This window comes from Podarcis erhardii (genome assembly GCF_964252035.2).
Source record: "Podarcis erhardii genome assembly, chromosome: 9".
In the NCBI taxonomy this organism is placed as follows: domain Eukaryota; kingdom Metazoa; phylum Chordata; class Lepidosauria; order Squamata; family Lacertidae; genus Podarcis; species Podarcis erhardii.
In genome coordinates this window covers 7,796,248-7,819,568 of record NC_138512.1, presented here as the reverse complement: position 1 = coordinate 7,819,568, position 23,321 = coordinate 7,796,248, and the positions used below count along the sequence as shown (strand labels likewise).

The 23,321-nt window shown below is 46.4% G+C and overlaps 1 protein-coding gene across 2 annotated transcripts in view; it reads left to right on the top strand.

Moving 5' to 3' along the window:
• The first annotated feature begins 1,101 nt into the window (after positions 1–1,101).
• The window catches only part of MAN2C1 (mannosidase alpha class 2C member 1), a 36,574-nt gene continuing 14,354 nt past the window's right edge, over positions 1,102–23,321 (top strand). The window contains exons 1-16 of one of the 2 annotated variants that reach the window (XM_081876213.1): positions 1,102–1,427; positions 3,180–3,305; positions 4,508–4,631; positions 5,692–5,762; positions 5,977–6,154; positions 8,677–8,866; positions 11,554–11,660; positions 13,268–13,378; positions 14,079–14,171; positions 14,375–14,491; positions 15,913–16,008; positions 18,081–18,226; positions 19,252–19,375; positions 19,888–20,009; positions 20,277–20,362; positions 22,956–23,126. In XM_081876213.1, coding sequence (XP_081732339.1) covers positions 1,309–1,427; positions 3,180–3,305; positions 4,508–4,631; positions 5,692–5,762; positions 5,977–6,154; positions 8,677–8,866; positions 11,554–11,660; positions 13,268–13,378; positions 14,079–14,171; positions 14,375–14,491; positions 15,913–16,008; positions 18,081–18,226; positions 19,252–19,375; positions 19,888–20,009; positions 20,277–20,362; positions 22,956–23,126 — 1,981 coding nt within the window. In that variant the 5' untranslated portion in view covers positions 1,102–1,308. Of the gene's footprint in view, positions 1,648–3,179; positions 3,306–4,507; positions 4,632–5,691; positions 5,763–5,976; positions 6,155–8,676; positions 8,867–11,553; positions 11,661–13,267; positions 13,379–14,078; positions 14,172–14,374; positions 14,492–15,912; positions 16,009–18,080; positions 18,227–19,251; positions 19,376–19,887; positions 20,010–20,276; positions 20,363–22,955; positions 23,127–23,321 lie in introns of both variants that reach the window. The other variant, XM_081876214.1, reaches the window with a different exon arrangement.

Sequence of the window (23,321 nt, the reverse complement as noted above, 5' to 3'; positions counted from 1 at the left end):
TTGCTGTAGAAAGGTAAAATCTGCTTTCATTGTTCCACCCACTTTTGCCTCTCTACTGCATGGCCCCAGGTCACCCAGAGAAGGTGTTCTGCTTCTGTGTTAGAGGCACTGGTGTGGTGTGTGTTGGGCTAGGAGCAGTCAGGCCTTGATTAAATTTCAGTTCAAACCACGAACCTCAGTGGGTGACGTAGAGCAAGGCACCACCTCTCAGACTTGCCTACCTTGAAGGGTTGCTGTGAGAAAAAGAGGCAAGAAGGATAAATAATCAAACAAGGTACCACTGTTGCACAGGAGCAATGTATTTTTAAAGTAATTGTTACATTGTAAGCCACTGTTGGGGACACAGGTGGCACTGTGGGTTAAACCACAGAGCCTAGGACTTGCCAGTCAGAAGGTCGGCGGTTCGAATCCCCGTGACAGGGTGAGCTCCCGTTGCTCGGTCCCAGCTCCTGCCAAGCTAGCAGTTCGAAAGCACGTCAAAGTGCAAGTAGATAAATAGGTACCGCTCTGGCGGGAAAGTAAGTGGTGTTTCTGTGTGCTGCTCTGGTTCACCAGAAGCGGCTTAGTCATGCTGGCCACGTGCGCTGTGTGCCAGCTCCCTCGGCCAATAAAGCGAGATGAGCGCTGCAACCCCAGAGTCAGTCACGACTGGACCTAATGGTCAGGGGTAGGCACTGTTGGGGCCGTCTCACTGTGGACCAGAAGTTGGGGGGCACATATTTTTTATAAATGCATTTTTGAAAAAAGGGGGGAAGAGCCTTGTCCTTTTAGAACAGCAAGCACACAAGGTTCTGTGTATTTTTGTGTGGTCTTTTTCTTTGGGGAGAAAAAAAATTGGTGGTCAAAACCTAACTATGTTAGACTTTGCCCTTTGCTGCTAACAGTGGGGGCAGGGGACTGTGACTGTCCTCACAGCAAGGCTCCCCAACTCCCTTACACATTCTGTACAGATTCTATTGCACTGTCTTGCAAAAAAAACCAGTCGTGGATCTTTCACCGGATAAGCGCTTTCCACATCCGGTAAACTTGTACTGTACACGTTGGGGCTCAGAGGAAAACGCAGTGCCCTCCTTTTGGCCAACAAGGGCATAAACTTCGCTACTGTGGAAAGTAAACTGAGGGGAAGGGCGGAGATTTCGTTTCCTTCATACGCCTGCGCCTTAAAAAAAGACAACTCCGCTCTCCTGGAACCCGAGAGTCGCGCATTCGGGAGCCCAGGAGAGGCGGAACCATTGTGCTCAGTTGTGTTGTGCAGCGGATATATTTACGTGCCGTACCGAAGGGATTAATTTTTGTGTTTGGAGAGCCATGGCGGGGTCCGGGGCAGAGCTAAAACCTGCCGTATTGAAGCACCGGCGAACTACACTCGAACGGGTCGAAAAGTTTATCTCCGAGATATACTTCACGGACTGCAACCTCCGGGGCAGGTGGGCTTGTGCTGGTCCGACACCTAAAGCCTTCCCCATTCTCCCCACCTGGCTTCCTTCTTCACGCAGCCTTAAACTACGGAACTCCCTCCCACAGGAGGCAGTGATGGCCACCAATTTGGATGGCTTACCGTCGCAGTTTCATGGAGGAGAGGGCTATGGATGGCTACTAGCTGCGATGGCTGTGCTCTGCCTCCAACAATTGGAGCAAATAACACTTGTGAATATCAGTTTCTGGAAACTGCAGAGGCGGGGGAAAGTGCTGTTGTGCTCAAGTCCATTGGCGAAGCCATGCGGGGGGGCAGGAAGGGGCAACCGCTCCCCCAAATCAATTCAAATCAATAAAAACGAATAGCTAACTGAGTTTCTGCATACACACCCCAACAAAAGGCCTGCCCCCTCCTAACAAAAATAATGGCTATGCCCATGCTCAGGTCCTGCTTCCGGTTTTCCCACTGGGGCATCTGATTTCCCCCCTGTAAGAATAGGATGCTGGACTAGACGGGCCATTCCATTCAGCTATTCCTCCTACCCTTCAGTTTGAATTAGCCTGATACTCTGTTCCCATTTCCCTTTCCTTTTCCATGAAGAAATCCTTCTGGGACCCCCCCCCCCCTTTTAAGCTCTTCCCTGGTCTCCTTGCTGGCTCTAGTAGGACCAACTTGGCCAGTTAGCCCTGGTGATCATTTGATGTCTACTGACTGGGTTTCTCCCCCCCCCCCAAAAAAATGACCCCTGAATTTTAGAATTTTATTGACATTGATGCTGCATTTATGTTGTGTTTTTATGCTGTTTTTAAGTCGCATTTTAACCAATGTTTTATTTTCCTGTTAGTCGCCCTGAGACCAGATTTTAAACCGGGAAGGGTGGGGTATAAATAAGAAATTGTTTATTTATTGACCGCATCCAGCAGACTCTTCTCATGGTTCTCACATTCTTAAGAACACACAGTTTGGCCTGCATGGAGGATTTGATGTGACCATATTTGTTTTTAGAAGGTGGTTGTGGCCATGTTGGGTCCAGAGGACTGCACGATATAAGTACTGTACGGTCTAAGAGCCTTTCGAGAGTCCTGTCTTTTGCCGTTAGAGGCTACATGCGAGTTCCGAGTTTCAAAGTGGCCCTTGTAGCCCCATCCTCTTAATCATAGAATTGTGGAGTTGGAATGGACCCTGATGGTCATCTGGTCCAGTCCCCTGCAATGTCTCAACTAAAGCATTCCCGGGTTTGGACAGTTTGATCTCCAGCCATTCTAACTGTTTGCTGTGAAACATGCCATCTGATTTCTACTTCCACAGTTGGAGTCAATGCTGCTTCTGAATACAGTGGTACCTCGGGTTAAGAACTTAATTCGTTGTGGAGGTCCATTCTTAAAACCGCCGTGCGATTTCTGTTCTCATCCTGAAGCAAAGTTGTCAAGCATCTTTTTCTCCACAGTGACCCATCAGATTTATTTTATTTATTTATAATTATACTTGTACAGTGGTACCTCAGGTTACAGACGCTTCAGGTTACAGACTCCGCTAACCCAGAAATATTACCTCGCGTTAAGAACTTTGCTTCCGGATGAGAACAGAAATCGTGCTCCGGCGGCGCAGCGGGAGGCCTCATTAGCTCAGGTTAAGAACAGTTTCAGGTTGAGAACGGACCTCCGGAACGAATTAAGTTCTTAACCCGAGGTACCACTGTATACTGCAATTACATAAAAGATATCAAAGAGCTGATGACACTGAGGTGTGTGTTTCACTGCAGGTTGTTTGGGGCTTCCTGCTCGCTGGCATCTCTCTCCTGCTTTGAAACCTCACAGCGGATTCCATATGACGAAGCTGTCAGACAAGAATTTAGGCCTGTGAATGTTGGAGACTGTTTTGGAAGCACGTAAGTATTCCCTTAGAGGCTAATGAATTAAAGGAACATATAAACTATCCCTTCTTCATGTGCCTCCTCCATGAGATGTCTGGAAGGTGGTAAGAAGAGAATGGCCTTTTCTTCAGTGGCTCCCCATTTGTAGAATGCTCTCCCCAGGGAGGTTCATCCAGCACCTTCATTATAAATCTTTAGGCACCAGATGAAAACATTCCTCTTCAACCAGGCCTTGGGCTGATTAATATTCTATGGCCTTTTTAATGTGTTTGTGGGACGAGGGGGTATTGTTTTGTTTTATCTATTTATTTTGTGCTTTTATCCTGTATTTTTATCTTGTAAACCTCCCCAAGATGGTTGAAGGATGATATATAAACTAATAAAATAAAAATATAATAGGAACACAGGAAGATGCCTTATACTAGTCAGACAATTAGTCTGTCTTGCTCAGTCTTGTCTACACTGACAGTGGCGCCCCAAAGTTTTGAGCAGGGAATTTTGCCCAGCCCTACATTCTTGAGTCACAGCTATGGAAAGCTGTAGGTAAAGGTAAAGGTACCCCTGCCCGTACGGGCCAGTCGTGTCCGACTCTAGGGTTGCGCGCTCATCTTGCTTAAGAGGCCGGGAGCCGGAGCCGTCCGAAGACACTTCCGGGTCACGTGGCCAGCGTGACGAAGCTGCAGCTGGCGAGCCAGCACCAGCGCCGCACACGGAAACGCCGTTTACCTTCCCGCTATAAAGCGGTACCTATTTATCTACTTGCACTTAGGAGTGCTTTTGAACTGCTAGGTGGGCAGGAGCTGGGACCGAACGACGGGCGCTCACCCCGCCGCGGGGATTCGAACCGCCGACCTTACGATCAGCAAGTCCTAGGCACTGAGGTTTTACCCACAGCGCCACCCGTGTCCCTCCCACAGCGCCACCTGCGTCCCTATGGAAAGCTATGGGACAAAGCAAATTTGAGCGGAGTGCCATTACATCAGGCTTATTGCCCCATCTTTTTCCTAGGCCCTCATAAGTAATATCAATGGTGTGTGCTTTGGTTGAGCCAGGGATTTCAGGGCCCTTTTCTGATTGAAGCGTTGGGCGAACACTAATACATTTCTTGCCATCCTAGTGAGATAGTTATCCTGTGGAAATTAGAAGTATTGTTTGCATTTATTTATTTATTTATTTTTTAAAAAGTCACCTGAAATTGTGCATGTCACTTCCCTAAGATGGAAGACCTGCTGGTTCAAAGTAGATCTCGGCATCCCCAGGGAATGGACAGGAAAGGAAGTCCACCTTCTTTGGGAAAGTGAAGGAGAGGGAATGATTTGGAGGGATGGCCAACCTGTGCAGGTAAGTGACAACCTCACCTGGATGTGCAGAGTGCTGATTAGCTAGCGCTCATGACCATATGAAAGTCATGCATCCTGCCCCCTTGCCCAGAGTAGAATTAAAATAGATAGATGGGCTCCTTTTAAATGGTGCTGAATTTAACTAGAGATGAAACAAGCCAGGCACATGATTCTTTCTTTCTTTCTTTCTTTCTCCCTCTCTCTCTCTGTTCTTTGTTGGTGGGAGTTGGCAATGTCCGCAAAGGGTTCAGAGTCTAGTATATATGTCAGGGTTTGTGAAGGGAGAAGCAGCACATCTTGCCATGCAGCTGAAAAGCCCTCACTGGCTTTTGCAAGGAGGTAGTGTACATCTTTGTGCAGCATTCAATTGCCAATGGTTAGTGACAAGTCAATGATTGTGTTGGCACGTTATGGCCCATGTTCCGTTTTAACCTTTTACAAAAAGGTTTAAAAACCTAAATGGCTCAAATTCAAATACTGATCAACAGTAACATCTAGACCATGGGAGCGTTTCAGCCCTGTTCTTGAGTTTGTTTAAAATCTAAAACAGCTTATCTTATCTTCTATTCCTTTCTTTGAATTTGTGCCATTTAGGTTTTTAAACCTTTTTGTAAAAGCAGCACTAGAATTTTCACAGTTGAGTCCTCAATCCTTTATTACTGCTCTTTGCTTTACCTAGGTTGAGCTAGGATTATAATACTTCAGAATTTTGGGGGGTTCTACCCCTTTATTTGAATTTTGGTCATTTAAAGTTTATGATTTTTCTATTTTCTTCTGAGGAAACTGAATAGTTCAGTGAAACGAGGTTTGTAGCCGGCATCCCGTTAAGGCTTTGTTCAGTTTTAGGTTTTTCTAATTTTTTCCCTTAAGCGTTTTGATTTTTATTATTTAGTTTATTTCCACAAGATAATATTTCTAGTCAATTACTTCTCATTTCAGGGATTTTCACGGTATTTCATTTGTTTTGTACATGTTCTGTTTTAGGCAGTGTTGTCCACTATTGTGTTACATTTAAGTGTTTACCTCTGATCCCCTCTCCCCCCCCAAAAAAAATCTGACAGGGTTTGACGCAGGAAGGTGAGAAGACCAGCTACATTCTGACAGATAATCTAAAGGAGACGGACCCCCACAGGTGAGCAAGGAAGCCCTCTTAGCCATTCAGAGAGTTACTCTTTTGTTTTTCTAGGAAAGTCAGGTTGCCTATTTTGTCCATTTTCGTTCATTTAAAAAAGAAGTCAAGACCGTGTTGGCTGAGAGTGAAGAGTGTTGGAAGGCACTGTGTTTGCTACCCCTGGATTAAGCAGTTAGGTGGCTGATGAGATTGCTGACATTTTTCCCTTCCCTAGCTTGACCCTGTATGTGGAGGTTGCCTGCAACGGTCTGTTTGGAGCTGGGAAAGGCAGCATGATTGCGCCACCTGATCCTGAGAAGAAGTTCTCCCTGCAGAAGGCAGAGCTGGTGGTCTTCAACAGGGAGGTCCACGAACTTCTGGTAGACTTTGAGATTCTTCTGGACATGGCTAAGGTAAAGCTTATGCTTCCTGGTTTGGTCTTCAAATGCTGACTGTGCACTAGAGGAAGTCGCCTCCCCCATTGCCTAATTCAGTTGTTCCTAAACTTTTTGGGGTCACCGCTCCCCTGGTTCCGTAAACTCGCCCTCGGCGCTCCCTGCTCTACCCTGTAAGGAGCAGTATTCAGAACAGCACTTTGCATGACCCGCTAAGGAAGATAGTACAGTGGTACCTTGGGTTAAGTACTTAATTCGTTCCGGAGATCCGTTCTTAACCTGAAACTGTTCTTAACCTGAAGCACCACTTTAGCTAATGGGGCCTCCTGCCGCTGCCGTGCCGCTGGAGCACGATTTCTGTTCTCATCCTGAAGCAAAGTTCTTAACCTGAGGTACTATTTCTGGGTTAGCGGAGTCTGTAACCTGAAGCGAATGTAACCTGAAGCTTACCGAGATACTACTGTAATGCAATAAAATTCGGAACAGTAGCAATCATTTGCACATTTATTCAAATCCACTTCAAACTACTACTTTAATTAATTCAACAAAAATGACAAAATTGATCAAGAGACACCAGCTTTGCAATGTCTGACAATCATTTGCACCTCTAGCAGCCCCCTGCTGGCCCCTTGCCTCTTAGCACGCCTCCCCCCCCCCATAATCCCACTGCTACTCCAGGGAAAGGGGCGGACCATCCAGTTTTGTTGCCTGAGGCAAAGGAGGAAGGTGCCACCTTGTGTGTGTGCCCCCCACCCTGCCCCCCTTGCTGCCTCAGTAGGGTGGGGTGGGGTGGCTTCCTCTGTCCGCTTCATGGATGGGCCAGCCCTGGTCAGTACTGCCTACTTTGGAAACCATTGATCTAATCAATTAGAGGTTTGTGAATGCCCCAAGCAGCTGTGGGCATCTCGGGTCCATTCAGTTCAGGATGGTCTCTGATGACTGGAGGTGGCTCTCTAGGGTTTCAGTCAAGGTACATTCCTAGCCCTACCTACCAAGGATTGAATCTGGGACCTTCTGCATGCATAACAGTTTCTTTCCCCCTATTTTGTGAATTCACACATCACACATCAGCTTGGATTGGGTGTTTAGTTACAGTCTGTGTGCATATGCTTGCTTGCACACAAGTCCCACTGTTTGCTTCTTAACATATTGAGCCTTAGACTTAGAAAATAGTACACTGAGGTTTGGCATCTTTAGGCAGCCTGCACCAAGCGTTAGAATATGGCAAGTGCTGCTGCCTTTAATGTTGTATTTGGGACTTGGTTTCCCTGAACAGCTCAGGTCTAGGGTACCTCAGGCCTGAACCTTTATATCTCAGCTCAGTCACTGAGATAATCTTTAGGAGCATCCTTGCTGTTTCTCCAAGTTGGCAAAGCTTGTTTGACAACAGTGAGAAACCAAACCTTGAGTGCCAGTGGCCCCATCCTGTGGAACACCCTGCCAACAGAGGTTCAGTGAGTGTCTTCTGTGCCAACTTTTAAATGCCTGCTGAAATGTTTTTTATTCTGTCAGGCCTATGCAGGCAATTAAGAATACTTCTCCCACAATGGTTTGCTGATGCTTACTTTTAGCCTTTCTTTTTTGTTGCTGTCCCAGAAACTCCAGCGGGTGCAGAATGCCGTGGCAAGACTCCTTACGGGGTCCCTGCCATGGGAGCATATTCACCCAGTGCTTTTTCAGCTGCACTGGCTCCCGTTGGAGTACAGGGTCAGATTTAAGGTGCTGCTTTTGACCTTTAAAGCCCTTCACTGCCTAGGACCCTCATACCTACGGGACCACCTCTCCCGTTATGCCCCAAGGAGAGTCTCAAGGTCCATAAATAGTAACACCCTAGAGGTCCCAGGCCCTAAGGAAGTCAGATTAGCCTCAACCAGAGCCAGGGTCTTTTCAACACTGGCTCCGGCCTGGAGGAACGCTCTGTCTCATGAGACCAGGGCCCTGCAGGATCTGATTTCTTTCTGCAGGACCTGTAAGACAGAGTTGTTCCGCCTGGCCTTTGGCTTGGAATCAAACTGATCCCCTCCCCCTCTTTCTTTTTTTCCTTTCTCCTTCTGTGATGGAACTCCTATTTGGGGACTTCCCTGGCTTTTTTCTGGCGCATGTAGGACCAGTCTGGATAGTTGGCCTTGGTGAAGACTTGACGTTTTCATCCCCCAAAAAGTTTTTGATTTGAGTTTCTACTGAAAGGAGGCTGCATTTTAATGCTGGATTTTAATCTTGTTTTTATATCTCATTTCAATCAATAAAAACAATCAATTGTTTTTCTATCTAGTGTTAGCCGCCCTGAGCCTGGTCTTGGCTGGGGAGGATGGGGTATAAATTATTCTTATTCTTATTCTTATTCTTATTATTATTGCTTTTAACCAAAAAAATTTGTGTGTTTTTATTGTATGGTTTTTACCATTTGATGTTGTAAACTGCATTGATATGTTTTGTGATTTAGTTGTATATACAAAACAAATACCTAACAGTTCCTTGGTATAGGCTTGTGTGGACGACATATTTTGCCAGCACATGGTTAACATTTTCCTGTTATGCAGCTTCTTGGGGAGGAAAATCAGCGGAGCTTCCAGGCACTTTACACAGCCAATCGGATGGTTAACCTGTGCGATGTTGCCAACCCATCAACTTTTGCTGCAGTGCACGAACTTGCCTGCTCCGTCTTTGGTCAAAAGAATGGAGAGAGTCAGCATGTCATCCACACGATGGGCCATTGCCACATTGATTCCGGTAACAAGAAGTGCATTTTGGCACAGCGTTGTAGGGAAGGCACCAGCAATAGTGGCTGGGTTGGGTGGTGGCAGGTGGTTGTTCTGAACCGCAGGCCCAACAGAGGGCTTGTGGGAGAGGTGGGATGCAGGGATACCAAATAAGGATGCCAAAAACATCAGAATGACCGGTTCTAGGTAAAGGTAAAGGGACCCCTGACCATTAGGTCCAGTCGTGGCTGACTCTGGGGTTGTGGCGCTCATCTCGCTTTATTGGCCGAGGGAGCCGGCGTACAGCTTCCGGGTCATGTGGCCAGCATGACTGAGCCACTTCTGGCAAACCAGAGCAGCGCACGGAAACACCGTTTACCTTCCCGCTGGAGCGGTACCTATTTATCTACTTGCACTTTGATGTGCTTTCGAACTGCTAGGTTGGCAGGAGCAGGGACCGAGCAACGGGAGCTCACCCCGTCGCGGGGATTCGAACCGCTGACCTTCTGATCAGCAAGTCCTAGGCTCTGTGGTTTAACCCACAGCGCCACCCGCGTCCCTATGGCCGGTTCTAATGCTTTACTAAAGAAAGGTGTAGACTTAAAGCACAGCAGCAGCCTGCCAGATCTCTTAGCCTTTCAGTCGCCAGACGGACATGGCAGCAGGGAGATGGTTTGTCCACACCCAAGGAAACGTTCAAACAGTCTTTATACACAAAGCAGATTACGTCACTTTGTCTAGTCCCACCGCTTCTCCTGCTCAGATTAGGGCATAGAAGGCAAATACCCAAATCTTACAGAGAGTTTCTCTCTCTGGGTTCAGAGCCCAGCACCCGAAGCCCGCAGATAAGGATAACATGAGGGCAAGCCAATTAGCTTATATTGAAGCCAATGAATATAAACATACAGTGGTACCTCGCAAGACGAATGCCTCGCAAGACGAAAAACGCACTAGACGAAAGAGTTTTCCGTTTTTTGAGTCATTCTGCAAGACAAATTTCCCTATGGGGTTGCTTCGCAAGATGAAACGTCTTGCGAGTTCTTGCGAGTTTGTTTCCTTTTTCTTAAAGTTGCTAAGCCACTAAGCCGTTAATAGCCGCTAAGCCGCTAAGCCGTTAATAGCCGCTAAGCCGCTAATAGCTGTGCTTCGCAAGACGAAAAAACCGCAAGACGAAGAGCCTCGCGGAACGGATTAATTTCGTCTTGCGAGGCACCACTGTATATGAGCTCATTGCTACAACAGCTCCCAGTGGCACCAGCAAAGCTTCTGGAACAGTTCTCCTTTGGTTCAGCGCAGCGGGACAGAGGTGGGCTGCCCCCCTTCCTTCTTTCCCCACTCCCAGGTGCCACTGCTGGTGAGGGAGAGGGAGAGGGGAAAAGGAGTGGGCAGCTTGGCACCGTGTGACTGCGGTGTCCAGGGTGTTGGTTAGGGCATGCCAGTTTAGGGGCTGAAACTTAATTTTTTGCAAATTTCTCCAGGGATTCTCTTAAAAATGTGTTTTGGGGTGTGGGGAATTCAAATCTACTATTTTTGTGATTGGACAACATGTTTATGTCTATGTCTATGTCTATGTTTGACGAAGAAGCACATAAACTGCTTTTGGAAAGCCAAAGAATTTCAATTTTACCTTCTGAACATGTCAGGTAATGCTGAAATAAATAAATAAAATATTAATATATAATGTAACGGCAAGTCCTGGGCAATCATTTTTAATGAATTCTATGCAATTTTACTTACTAAGCAGAACTAAATTATATTAATTTAACCGAAATATATATTTTGAATTCCCAAGTCATGTTCCAACTTTTTAGCACTCCTCATTTTTGGAATTTGAAAGTTGAGCTCCCTGCTGCCTTGGCCATTGGGTGCTGTTGCCTTGGGTGGTGTTGGCGAGTTAGGAGATCAAAGCAACGGCCCTTGTGCTACTGGATATATGGGTGCATCTGGTGCCATTTGACAAAATGTGTGTGTGTGTGTGTGATGCGGCGGCAAGTTCACATCGTGGAAAGGGTGTTTTAACCTCAGACGTTTGTGTGGGAGAGAGACACCTGCCAGATGCAATGAACTGCAAATCAGGCCAGTCTGTTTGTGCTTCCTCTTGCATGGCTCTTTTTCCAAGAGTTAGGTCTTTGTTTTTTAAAATGGAATTATTTGGCAAGGACTGGATGGGAGAGGAATGGATGGAGGGGGCAGAGTTGAAGGCCATAGAATAGTGAAAGCTATGTACAGCTGCAAAGAGCATGTTGTAGAATCTCGGAAATGGTCTAACTGTAGTTTTTGTGCAACTCCAATTTCATGTGCCCTGACATTTTTGTTCCTGTCTATATACTTAGACTTTTCTGCACAATCTTTTATTTTTCTTTTGGCACCATTAAAAGCGCATTTGTTTTTTCCCCACTTGCTGCACACAGCTTGCATTTCTTCCTTCAAGGCCTCATTTCTGTAATGGCATAATTGCTGCACACTTCTGTCTCCATGAGTGCCTTGCGCTGACCTCAGAATCCGGGTTTTCTGGCTGCAGAATTTAGCACCTTCATTATATATCTATCTAGTCATGCATGCGACTGACAAGATTCTGATTTCTTCTGAATGCCATGTGAGAGGCTTATTTTCTGTCTCTTCTGCTATGGGGCCGGGTAAGCTAGGATTGCGACCGCCATAGGTCACGTGGGCATCATAAATGAATAAACCAGCTCCTGCCTGCAATTGTCCTCTTAGCTTGGCTGTGGCCTTACGATGAGACGATCCGTAAATGTGCTCGCAGCTGGGTGACTGTCATACGCCTGATGGAGAAGAACCCGGAGTTCACCTTTGTTTGCTCACAGGTATTATTAATATGTATGCATGGGAAGGGATCTAGTTTAGGTCAAGGGCTGTGTTCCCTCGTGGGTCAGCTTCTGGGGACCACGTGCCAGTGGTGAGCAGGGCCAAAGCCACATACAGGCCACACTCACACATATCCAGCCACAGCTTCCCAGCAGCAATGCGGATTACGACTATGTCCTGTTTGTGTGAATGGGATTCTTCCCCTGCTTACCTTAGCCCGATTGCCTTATGTTGGGTGGGGCTGAGGCAGAGAGGCTGCAGGCTGGATCCAAGGAGCTAGTGATCAAACGCCCATGTTTTAGTTGGTTAAATACAGTGGTACCTTGGTTTAAGGGACGCGGGTGGCGCTGTGCGTTAAACCACAGAGCCTAGGACTTCCTGATCAGAAGGTTGGCGGTTCCAATCCCCGTGACGGAGTGAACTCCCATTGCTCGGTCCCTGCTCCTGACAACCTAGCAGTTTGAAAGTATGTCAAAGTGCAAATAGATAAATAGGTACCACTCTGGCGGGAAGGTAAACGGCATTTCCGTGCGCTGCTCTGGTTTGCCAGAAGCGGCTTAGTCATGCTGGCCACATGACCCAAAAGCTGTACGCCGGCTTCCTTGGCCAATAAAGCGAGATGAGCGCCACAACCCCAGAGTCAGCCACGACTGGACCTAATGGTCAGGGGTCCCTTTACCTTTACCTTTGTTTAAGAACAGTTTAGTTTATGAACAACTTGGATTAAGAACACTGCAAACCCAGAAGTAGGTGTTTTGGTTTGTGAACATTGCCTTGCAAGCAGAGCATGTTCCGCTTCCTGTTGAGTGTAAATTGAGTCTCCCGCTGCTATGGGAAAGCATGCCTTGGTTTAAGAACGCTTTGGTTTAAGAATGGACTTCCGGAACGGATTAAGTTCATAAACCAAGGTGTTTAATCAATTAAAACATGGGTGTTTGTATTGCAAATGGTGAATGTGAATTTGTTGCACACAAATATTTCCTAACCTAACTAGAGACATTATTGCTAATGAAAAATAATTTCTGATGAAGGAACTAAATACAAAATGAAACACTGCTCTCCTGGTACTACTATTCTATTGTCCTGGAGAACTGAAAGGGTTGCAAGCACTCTGACTGATCTGTGTTTTGTAACTGAGGGGCACATTGATTGTTAGCTCAAATTTTTAGAGTCATGCTACTCCAAATCTAGATGGGAGCACTTATTTTTCGCACACAAGTTGCAGGTGTGGGTACAGGATGACAACTTTTCATTATATTACATTTACATGACAGGTGCCACATAATACCTGTTTCACATTTTAAGAACATTTAATGTGGCAGCATTTACACTCGGAACTTCTTGCCTATTGACATCAGGCAAACACTTTCACTTCCCTCTTTCAATGCCTCCTAAAAACATTTTTGTTTAGTAGATATTGCCCAGATGTGTAGAATGTAGATGCGTGTTCTAATCTGTTTTTAGTTTCTTGCTGATTTTGTTTTGGGGATGTTTTAAAGAGTTGCTTTTACTTGCTTTTATTGCTTTATTCTCTTCCTAAATCACTTTGAGGTTTTTTGTTTTTTATAAAATAAATAAATGAATGCGTTTGCCATTTTCATTGCAGGCTCAGCAGTTTGAATGGGTGAAGAACTGGTACCCTGGGTTGTACTCTACAATTCAGAAGTTTGTGAAAGAAGGGCGTTTCATTCCTGTTGGGGGCACCTGGGTGGAAATGGTAAGAAGGAAAGCACCCTTCTCAGTAGCGACCTGAGGCCAGAAAATCTCACCTTCTGCCTGCGTTGCAGATGTTGAACTGAGCTTCTTTTTACCTTAGAGTTATGTACTGAAGTTCTCACCCTGGGCCAGCAGGGGGATGCTGTAGATAGTTATGCAAATAAGGGACCGAAAGTGACGTTCAGTGATTGGATAGTTTTAGAAAATTGTTACAGTTACGTTGTACTGGAGCTCTATATAAGCAGGCTGACTGAACCCATCAGTCAGTTCTGTTCTGGCCTGTGAATAAACAAGAGCTGTTTGAAGAATCGCTGTGTCGTCTGATATGTTCACCCACAACTTAACACTTAGGTTTCTAGCAGGGTAGCCAATGTGGGGACCTGCAAATGTTTCTGTACGCCAATTCCCAGCAGCCTCGGCCAGCATGGCCCTTGGTCACTGATGATGGGCATTACAGTACACCCATCTAGAGGGCACCACGTTGGCCAGCCCTGAAAAGAATCTCATTGTACTCTGTGGCCCATACTGCTTGATCTTCTCGGGCTGCTAGAGTTGAGAATTCTTAGGTGGAGCACTAATTTTTCTGGGATGGACAATTGCTCCGGCGAAGAACGCTGCCAAACTGTGCAGGTGGAGGGGTAGGAAAGAGTGATGGGCTTAAGCTTCCTGCATAGGGTTACAGGCTTGTGATCTTCCCCCAGGACGGCAATCTTCCAAGTGGAGAATCCATGGTTCGTCAGTTCCTGCAGGGACAGCGGTTCTTCCAGCAGGAGTTTGGGAAGCTATGCTTGGAGGTAGGTGCCCCAGCCCCAGACATGTCCTTTGGTCCCAGGGCGGAGGGGACTTCAGGCATGGGGGCAAAATGCAGCCCTCAAGCCCTCTCAGTCTGGCCCTTAGGGCACCTATCAAAGGCAATGGTTCAAAGGTAATTAAATTAAAGGTAAAGGACCCCTGACAGTTAAGTCCACTTTCATCTGTTTCTCTCCTGCACAATCAGTTCTGGTTGCCAGACACGTTTGGCTACTCTGCACAGCTGCCCCAAGTGATGAACGGCTGTGGGATCCACCGGTTTCTAACGCAAAAGCTTAGCTGGAACCTCGTGAACACTTTCCCGGTGAGTTTTGCTGTTTTTCAGTCAAGAAAAAGTGTAATAGTTTAGAAATTTCAGGCATCAGCAAACTTTTTCAGCAGGGGGCCGGTCCACTGTCCCTCAGACCTTGTCAGGGGCCGGACTATATTTTTTGGGGCGGAAATGAATGAATTCCTATGCCCCACAAATAACCCAGAGATGCATTTTAAATAAAAGCACACATTCTACTCATGTAAAAACACGCTGATCCCCGGACTGTCTGCGGTCTGGATTGAGAAGGCAATTGGACCACATCCGGCCCCTGGGCCTTAGTTTGCCTACCTATGGTTTAGATTGAACAAGGAATAGCTTTTCCTTGCATTGCTTGAAAGGAGTGCCTGGGTGGGTGTTTTTCCCCAGTTGAAATCTGCCCTGTAGCATCATAGGATTATTCAAGCCATTGTTTAAGAAGTTGGCTCCCCCTGCTGCCACCACCAACCGTAGTTAAGATTAACCACAGTTTAGGGTTTGGACATAGTGCTAAATCAGCAATTCCCACCCGCTTGGTTCCATAAACTCATCCTCAATGTCTCCCCTCCCCTCCAAAAAACATTATTCAGAATAGCGGTTTGCACGACCCACTAAGGAAGGCAGTAACACAGTTAAATTCAAAACAGCAACAATTAATTGCACTTGTATTCAAAAAATAAATATATGCTGTGATACAATCTTGCAGCTAAGAAATATAACAAAGACTATTGCACGAAAAATATTATGTTGGGGAGATCTCACACAGGTGAAGGGAAGCAATGGGGAGGAGGGAAGGGTTAGGTTGAATTTGGGAAATGAAATAATATATGAGACAGCAAAGCATATAATAGATTCTTATAGGATAGTAGTATATTGTAACCAGAACAGAAGTTCAAAAGGGGAAGTAAATGTATTTTTAGTTTTTTCATTATTGGAATACTTATTATTATTTCTTATCGGTAGAAGGCAATGTTAACTTAACTTCTTCATTTTGCTGTCTGTATAATTTTCTTAAGTCAATTTTAAAAAGACAATTTCACGAAAAATATTTTTACAAACTCTTGCTAATGAAAACATACGGGTGAAGGAGATTTATAGCATAAAATATTTATATATAACTACTTAACAAACACGCACAAACCTTCGCCCACCACAAATGACCAGTAGCTAGTTTGTAAGAAAATCAATAGCTGTTACCAATAACAGGCTCTCTTGTGGCAACTCACAACTGAAAAGGGAAAAGCTCTGCGAGCGATAAGAATAGCAAATCATTAAATGCGGTGATCAGTGTCTCTTGGATGGGCCCCACCCCCTGCAGCCCCCTTGCCTCTTAGCACCCCCTAGGTAGTCCCACCGCCTTCCAGGGGGCAGGAGCACCAACTGTGTGAACCCCTGACATAAACCATGTGACTATGGACCACGATCTTCTCTTGCAGCACAACACCTTTGTCTGGGAAGGCATTGACGGGTCCCAGGTTTTGGCTCACTTCCCACCCGCAGATTCCTATGGGCTGGCCGGTTGTGTAGAGGAGGTGAGTAAAGCCCACTTGCCCCCTGGAAGAAGGAAGTGAAGGCCAAGTTGGGGTGGGGTTTCTAGCACTTCTGAAGACCAGCAACTGCAAGGAATGCATTGCAAGGGAATTGACTAAATGACCTGGAAACCATAGCTTGTCCAAGGTGCTGGGAATTGTACCGCCTGTGCGGGGAGAGGGGAGCCATGCGCTTTAAATGTGCTTTGTAGGAATGATCGCTGGGTGCGTAGCACACTCCCCCTCACAGATAAAGCCACAGCTGTCTAAACATCTTGCCCTCTGTCTAACCTTTTATGGTCTCAGTAGTCTGCAGTGTCCTGTCTGTAACCTTTGTCTCTGAGACCTTTGTCTCCTTCATCCTACATTGTGCCAGGGGAAAATGACGCGGTGGAAACAGGTGCCAAAATAACTCGTACCACCCCACGATCTCGGGACTGGAAGATGTGTAAAGGTCACAGCCCAAAATGTATCTGCCTGGGTTTGCATATTGTGTCAATAAAAGGAGCCTCCACAGAGCTGGCCGGCAGCTTGCTTGCAGCTCACCTGTGCGCAGCTCACCTGCGTTACCAACTCCTGCCTCATGTCCTTCACTTCAGTGCTTTGCGTGTGTGGTGTGTGTCAGGTGCTGCTGCTGGTTGCTCGCGAGTAACCAGGCAGGACTCCAAACCTGTCTTTTACAGGTTTTATTGTGCAAACTATTTACATTTCAGATCTACAAAGTTCATGTCCGTCTTAGTCACTTGCAGAATCCGGGAGTGGCCTCTTCCGCCTTCTCCCCCAACATAAGAACTTTGGCACCCCAAGCCTCCTCTTCCCCTCTTTGCGTTTCACCCCTCTGTGCCAGCTGGGTGACAGAAGTGGTGTACGTCCCTCCTGGCCAGCCCAGCGAGGTGAGGCGTTGGGGCTCTCAGCAGCATCCTCGCTTGGCTGGCCCCTTTCCTCTCTTCTCCACTGGAGGTGTGGCTTTTCCCCTCACTGGAAGAGGAACTGCTCCTCAGGAGCTTCGGAGGCTCTCTGTATCCCAACCCTGCCTCCCTCCCCTGTTCCAATGGCAGTCCCCTGACAGTGTGGATCAACCATACTGCCTCCTGACACCAGGCAAGCAACCTTAACTGTACTATTTTCAGTGCCTGCTTAAAAGATTTTTCTTTGGAGGGAGAAGAGTCGGTGGAAGAAGATTGGAAGAAATTTAAAGTTTATTTACAGAGACATTGTAAAATTAAGGAATGTTAGAAGGAGGCTGGAATGAAGTTATGTGGCTTTAGCAGAAATATTATAAAGGACTAAGTAAAAATAGACTGTTAATGGATGAAAGGAGGAAAGGTAAAGTTACATTATATTAAGATAAATTATAGGATAAAAATTGGGAAGGATGGAAAGGATTTGTTGAAATAGCTAACCGAACTAGAATACAAAAAAGGGAGGTGTGAGGAGGTCAAGGAAACAAACAAATGAAAGATAAGTTATGGGAAGGTTTGTTGTGTTTGTTTTTTTTTAATTGTTTCTATTTTTCTATTTTTCTGTTTTTTACAAGTTTGTGTTTAACTTGGTGTGTTTTCTTTTTCTTTTTGTAACCTTTAAAACTTTAATAAATATTATTTTAAAAATAAAAATAAAAGATTTTTCTTTGGGAAAGCCTATCCAGAAATGTAGAAAATACATGGGTCTTTATTTCTTTTTAATAATATTTTGAATATTTTAAAATACCTGTTTTAATAATAATAATAATAATAAAATAATAGTAAAATTTTATTTATACCCCGTCCTCCCCAGCCAAGACCGGGCTCAGGGCAGCTAACAACCCATAATAAAAACAAGTTGATTAAAATACAATTTAAAAAACAAGATTAAAAGGCAACATTAAAACATTAAGATGCAGCCTCTTCACAGGAGGAGAAAGGAAAAAGAAAAACTGAGTTTTTCTAGTGCAGTAATGTTGATGTTTTCTCTTATATTCTTGCAAACTTTTCTTTTACAATGAAGCTGCATGTAAATCTTGTGAATAAAATAAACAAACATTCCCTGCGAAAAGAGGTCACGTCATCACGCACACGTTGTTGCCTCTGCCCTAGATGTTAAAAACGGTGAAGAACAACAGGGACAGGGGCCGTGTCAACCACAGTGCCGCTCTCTTTGGCTTCGGAGACGGGGGAGGCGGCCCAACGCAGAAGATCCTGGACAGGCTGAGGAGAATGAAGGACACAGACGGCTTGCCAAGGTCAGTCTCCCTTTGCTACGCTGACAAGCCCACTTTAAAAAGGAAAAAGAAAAGCTTGGCTTCCTGTGGTTAGGAAGATGGACCCACAAAGGTATGGGCTGAATAAAAGATTTGTGGGAAGCCGTATACAGTGGTGCCCCGCAAGACGAACGCCTCGCAAGACGGAAAACCCGCTAGACGAAAGGGTTTTCCGTTTAGGAGGCGCTTCGCAAAACGAATTTCCCTATGGGCTTGCTTCGCAAGACGAAAATGTCTTGCGAGTTCCTGCGGGTTTTTTTCCTCCCCCCCCCCTTTTTCTGAGCCGTTAAGCTGCTTATCAGCTGATCCGCTAAGCCTCTTAACAGCTGATCCGCTAAGCCGCTTAACAGCTGATCCGCTAAGCCGCTTATCAGCTGATCCGCTAAGCCCCTAAGCCGCTAATAGCGCTAAGCCGCTAATGGGCTTGCTTCGCAAGACGAAAAAACCGCAAGACGAAGAGACTCGCGGAACGGATTCTTTTCGTCTTGCGAGGCACCACTGTACAGTCATACCTCCGGATAAATATGCTTCAGGATAAGTATTTTCGGGTTGCGCTCTGCAGCAACCCGGAAGTAACAGAGCCTGTTACTTCCGGGTTTTGCCGCTCGCGCATGCGCAGACGGTCAAAATGACGTCATGCGCGGAAGCGACGAATCGCGACCCAAGCATGCGCAGGTGTGCAGTTGCGTCTTACGTTCTATTCAGGATGCGAACGGGGCTCCGGAACGGATCCCGTTCACATCCCAAGATACCACTGTAAATGCCCCATAAACAAATTGGGGTGAACACTCATTAACTCTCTGCATCTCCCCCCTGCATCCGGACGAGCGTTTACCTAGTCGGCGGACACTTTCCTGCACCTCAGGAGGTGGCGCAGCAGGGCCAGTGAGGGGGCGTGGCCTGGAGGAAAGAGGGTGTGGCCTTTTGAGCATCCCCATGGAGAGGCATTTGGTCTCTGGGCCTGAAGCTCTCCCCACCCCTACTACAACTTTCTTTCCTTCTCGCAGGGTTCAGATGTCCACACCTGACCAGCTTTTCACTGCCCTGGAAAAGGAAAGGGCTCAGCTGTGCACCTGGGTTGGCGAACTGTTTCTGGAGCTCCATAATGGCACATACACCACACACGGACAGGTTAGTATGCACAGGAAAACGCCAGTTAGTCAGTCGTCTGGCTCAGAGTCAAAACGTCCTCAGAAGCTTCTGTTCCTGAAGTTCTAAAACCAGCATCACCTTAGAAGCTCAACTTGGGGGAAGTTTGCCCTCATAAGCCTCCCATTGGTTGCTGCAGCGTCTGCTTATCTTGCTTTGTGAGACAGGAAAGGACAACCTTCTAGTTGCTGTTGGACTCCAAATCCCATCAGCTCCACCAGAACCAATAGTCAGGAATGATGGGAGTTGTAGTCCAACAAGGTCCGGAAGGCCGCAGGGTCTGGGTACAAATACATAGAGTTGCAATGCTACAATTTGCAATCTCTGCTTATCGGTATCTGATTATCATCGTCATCATCAATTAAATGATTAATTACAGCATTGAAATCCACTACGAAAAACAATTCAAAGCAACTGGCAATCATAAAAACAATGTGTCTGATCATTTCCTTTCGTTGCTGTTTTCTGTAAATGTTTTCTCCTTTTGGAACCAGATTAAGAAGGGGAATCGGGAGTGTGAGCACCTGCTCCACGATGTTGAGGTTCTGAGTAGCTTTGCTTTGTCGCAGAAAAGCTCTTTCCAGTACCCTTCGGCTAAGCTTCAGCACCTGTGGAGGTACAACTTTGAATGTGAATATTTGGTGCTGTTCAGAATATGGGATCTTGTTGGGCTTTGTTGGGGTAGTAGGAAGGGTGGCCAAACCCTAAGAAAGGTCACCCACCACCTTTTCCCTCCCCACTCCTATCATGGACCCTGCCTCCTCTCAATCTGAGGACTGTGACAAGGTGGTGGAGCCCCTGACCCTCACATGCTTTGTATAGATGCCAGCTAGTTCCTCTCTTCCTTTGGGTCTCCTGATTTTTTGTCCGCTTTTGGTGGCAGGCTCCTCCTCCTGAATCAGTTCCATGATGTCTTGCCAGGCAGCTGTATCCAACTGGTAGCTGAGGATGCCATGAGGTACTATTCAGGTATGAATTTACCCTGGTCCTTGAGAGAGGCCTCATGAGGCCCTGCTCCTCAGCCTGCTATCGGGATACGTTAGATTGGTCAGCCCGAGAGGCAGGGCCTTCGTGGTGGCAGCCCCAGTCACATGAATTTACTTCCTGGGGAGACACATGATGCCCATATTTTACTGGGTTTAAGAATCTAGCACTACTTCTCTTCAGGTATTGAGCTGTCAGAATGACTATAGCATGGAACAGGGGTTTCTGAACCCCAGCAGTGGTCCAAAAGCTTTATTCAGGTGGTCTGTGGCATGTCTGCGAAGAACACTTAGAATCTGCATTCTGCAATAAAATACAGTATAAGAAATAAAAGGAGCAATACATGTACAATTAAAAACCATGCCGTATCTGACACATGGGACACGGGTGGTGCTGTGGTGTAAACTGCTCGGAAGGTTGGCGGTTCGAATCCTCGTGATGGAGTGAGCTCCCATTGTTCGGTCCCAGCTCCTGCCAACCTAGCAGTTTGAAAGCACGTCAAAGTGCTAGTAGATAAATAGGTATTGCTGTGGCAGGAAGGTAAACGGTGTTTCCATGCGCTGCTCTGGTTTTGCCAGAAGCGGCTTAGTCATGCAGGCCACATGACGCAGAAAAACTGTCTGTGCACAAACGTCAGCTCCCTCTGCCAGTACAGTGGTACCTCGGGTTACAGATGCTTCAGGTTACAAACGCTTCAGGTTACAGACTCCGCTAACCCAGAAATAGTACCTTGGGTTAAGAACTTTGCTTCAGGATAAGAACAGAAATTGTGCTCCGGTGGCACGGCGGCAGCAGGAGGCCCCATTAGCTAAAGTGGTGCTTCATATTAAGAACAGTTTCAGGTTAAGAACGGACCTCCGGAACGAATTAAGTTCTTAACCCGAGGTACCAATGTAAAGCGAGATGAGCGCCGCAACCCTGGACTTAACTGTCAGGGGTCCTTTAGCTTTTTATCTGACACAGTGCATTATAGTTACTCCAGCAGGAACATTAAGTTGTCCACCAAGACCCTCAGAAATTTTCAAGTGGTCTTGGAGGTGGAGGTGACAGGGATGTGTGTGAGAGAGAACCACTAGCACAGATGCTTTTAAAATTAGTACCTACGGGACCGCCTCTCCTGGTATGCCCCACAGAGAAACCTACGGTCTGCAAATAATAACATCCTGAAGGTCCCAGGCCTCAGAGAGGTTAGGCTGGCCTCAAATAGAGCCAGGGCCTTCTCGGCTGCGGCTCCAATCTGGTGGAACGCTCTGTCACAAGAGACTAGGGCCCTGTGGGACCTGACATCTTTCCGCAGGGCCTGCAAGACAGAGTTGTTCCACCAGGCCTTTGGTCAGGGCGCAGCCTGACTCCCTCCTCTGGCAACCTGCACAGAATATTGCTTAATCGGTTGCCACTAATTTGATTTTAATTTTTATAATGAATATTTTGAATGTGTGAGTATTTGATTATTTGATTATTTGATTATTGTTAGCCGCCCTGAGCCCGGCTTCGGCTGGGGAGGGCGGGATATAAATAAAATTTATTATTATTATTATTATTATTATTATTAGTGTAGTACAGTGGTACCTCAGGTTAAGTACTTAATTCGTTCCAGAGGTCCGTTCTTAACCTGAAACTGTTCTTAACCTGAAGCACCACTTTAGCTAATGGGGCCTCCTGCTGCTGCCACGCCACCGAAGCACAATATCTGTTCTCATCCTGGAGCAAAGTTCTTAACCCGAGGTACTATTTCTGGTTAGCAGAGTCTGTAACCTGAAGTGTATGTAACCCGAGGTACCACTGTAATGCTTAATGATTTGTTTTTATATTCATAAGAACATAAGGCAAGCTTGCTGGGTCAGGCCAAGGGCCCATCTAGTTCAGCACCCTGTTTTCATAGTGGCCTGTGAGAAACTCGCAAGCAGGACCCAATCACAAGATTCCTCTCCCCGTCTGTGCTTTCCAGCAACTGGGATTCTGTGGAGGCAGAGCAGAGCCTTCATGGCTCACAGCCATCGATAGGCCTTTCCTCCTCCATGAATTTGTCCAGTCCTTTTTTAAAGTCATCTTAGTTTGTGGCCATCACTGCCTCCTGTGGGAGGGAGTTCCATAGTTTCACTATGCACTGTGTGAAGAAGTACAGTGGTACCTCAGGTTACAGACTCCGCTAACCCAGAAATAGTACCTCGGGTTAAGAACTTTGCTTCAGGATGAGAATAGAAATCGTGCGGCGGCAGCGGGAGGCCCCATTATCTAAAGTGGTACCCCAGGTTAAGAACAGTTTCAGGTTAAGAACGGGCCTCCGGAACGAATTAAGTTCTTAACCCAAGGTACCACTGTACTTTATTTTATCTTGGAGGGCAGGCACCCAAAGCAACCCAAGGAACGCTAACTGGCAGTTGGGGTGTGTGACACCAGGGCAGAAGGCGACTCGGAACAGAGTAACCAGGAAGAGGGCTGGTTCTAGCTGTGGAGAAGAACCATCTGCACGGCAACATTTTGTTGCAGGTCCCACTTGCCCCTTTTAAAATATGTGCTACCGCCTTCGCTCACTCTGGATGGGCAAGTCCCCTTAATGGAAATCCTTTCCCCCCAGAAATTTGCAGTGCTGGATCTCAACTTCTGAAAGATGCTGTGCAGTCCCTGTTTGGAGGCCTTTTGTCAAGCAGTCAAGAGACTAACGGGGGCATCCTTGTGGTCAACACGTTGCCGTGGAAACGAACTGAAGTCATCCCCAAAGCTGGACCAGGAGGATCCAAGACCTTAGGTGCCAACAGTGCTTCAGGCCTAAAAACCTTTTGATTCAAAGATAGATTACTTTATAGCAAGTCCTTCTCACTGTAGTGTGTAAAGTGCTTCTAATCGTTACAGAGTCCTTGCAGTATTCTTAAGCAAAGGGATTGTTGCATTCACAAGCAGAAATGCTAAAACTGGAACTAATAGACCTATTTTAGTCATGCCC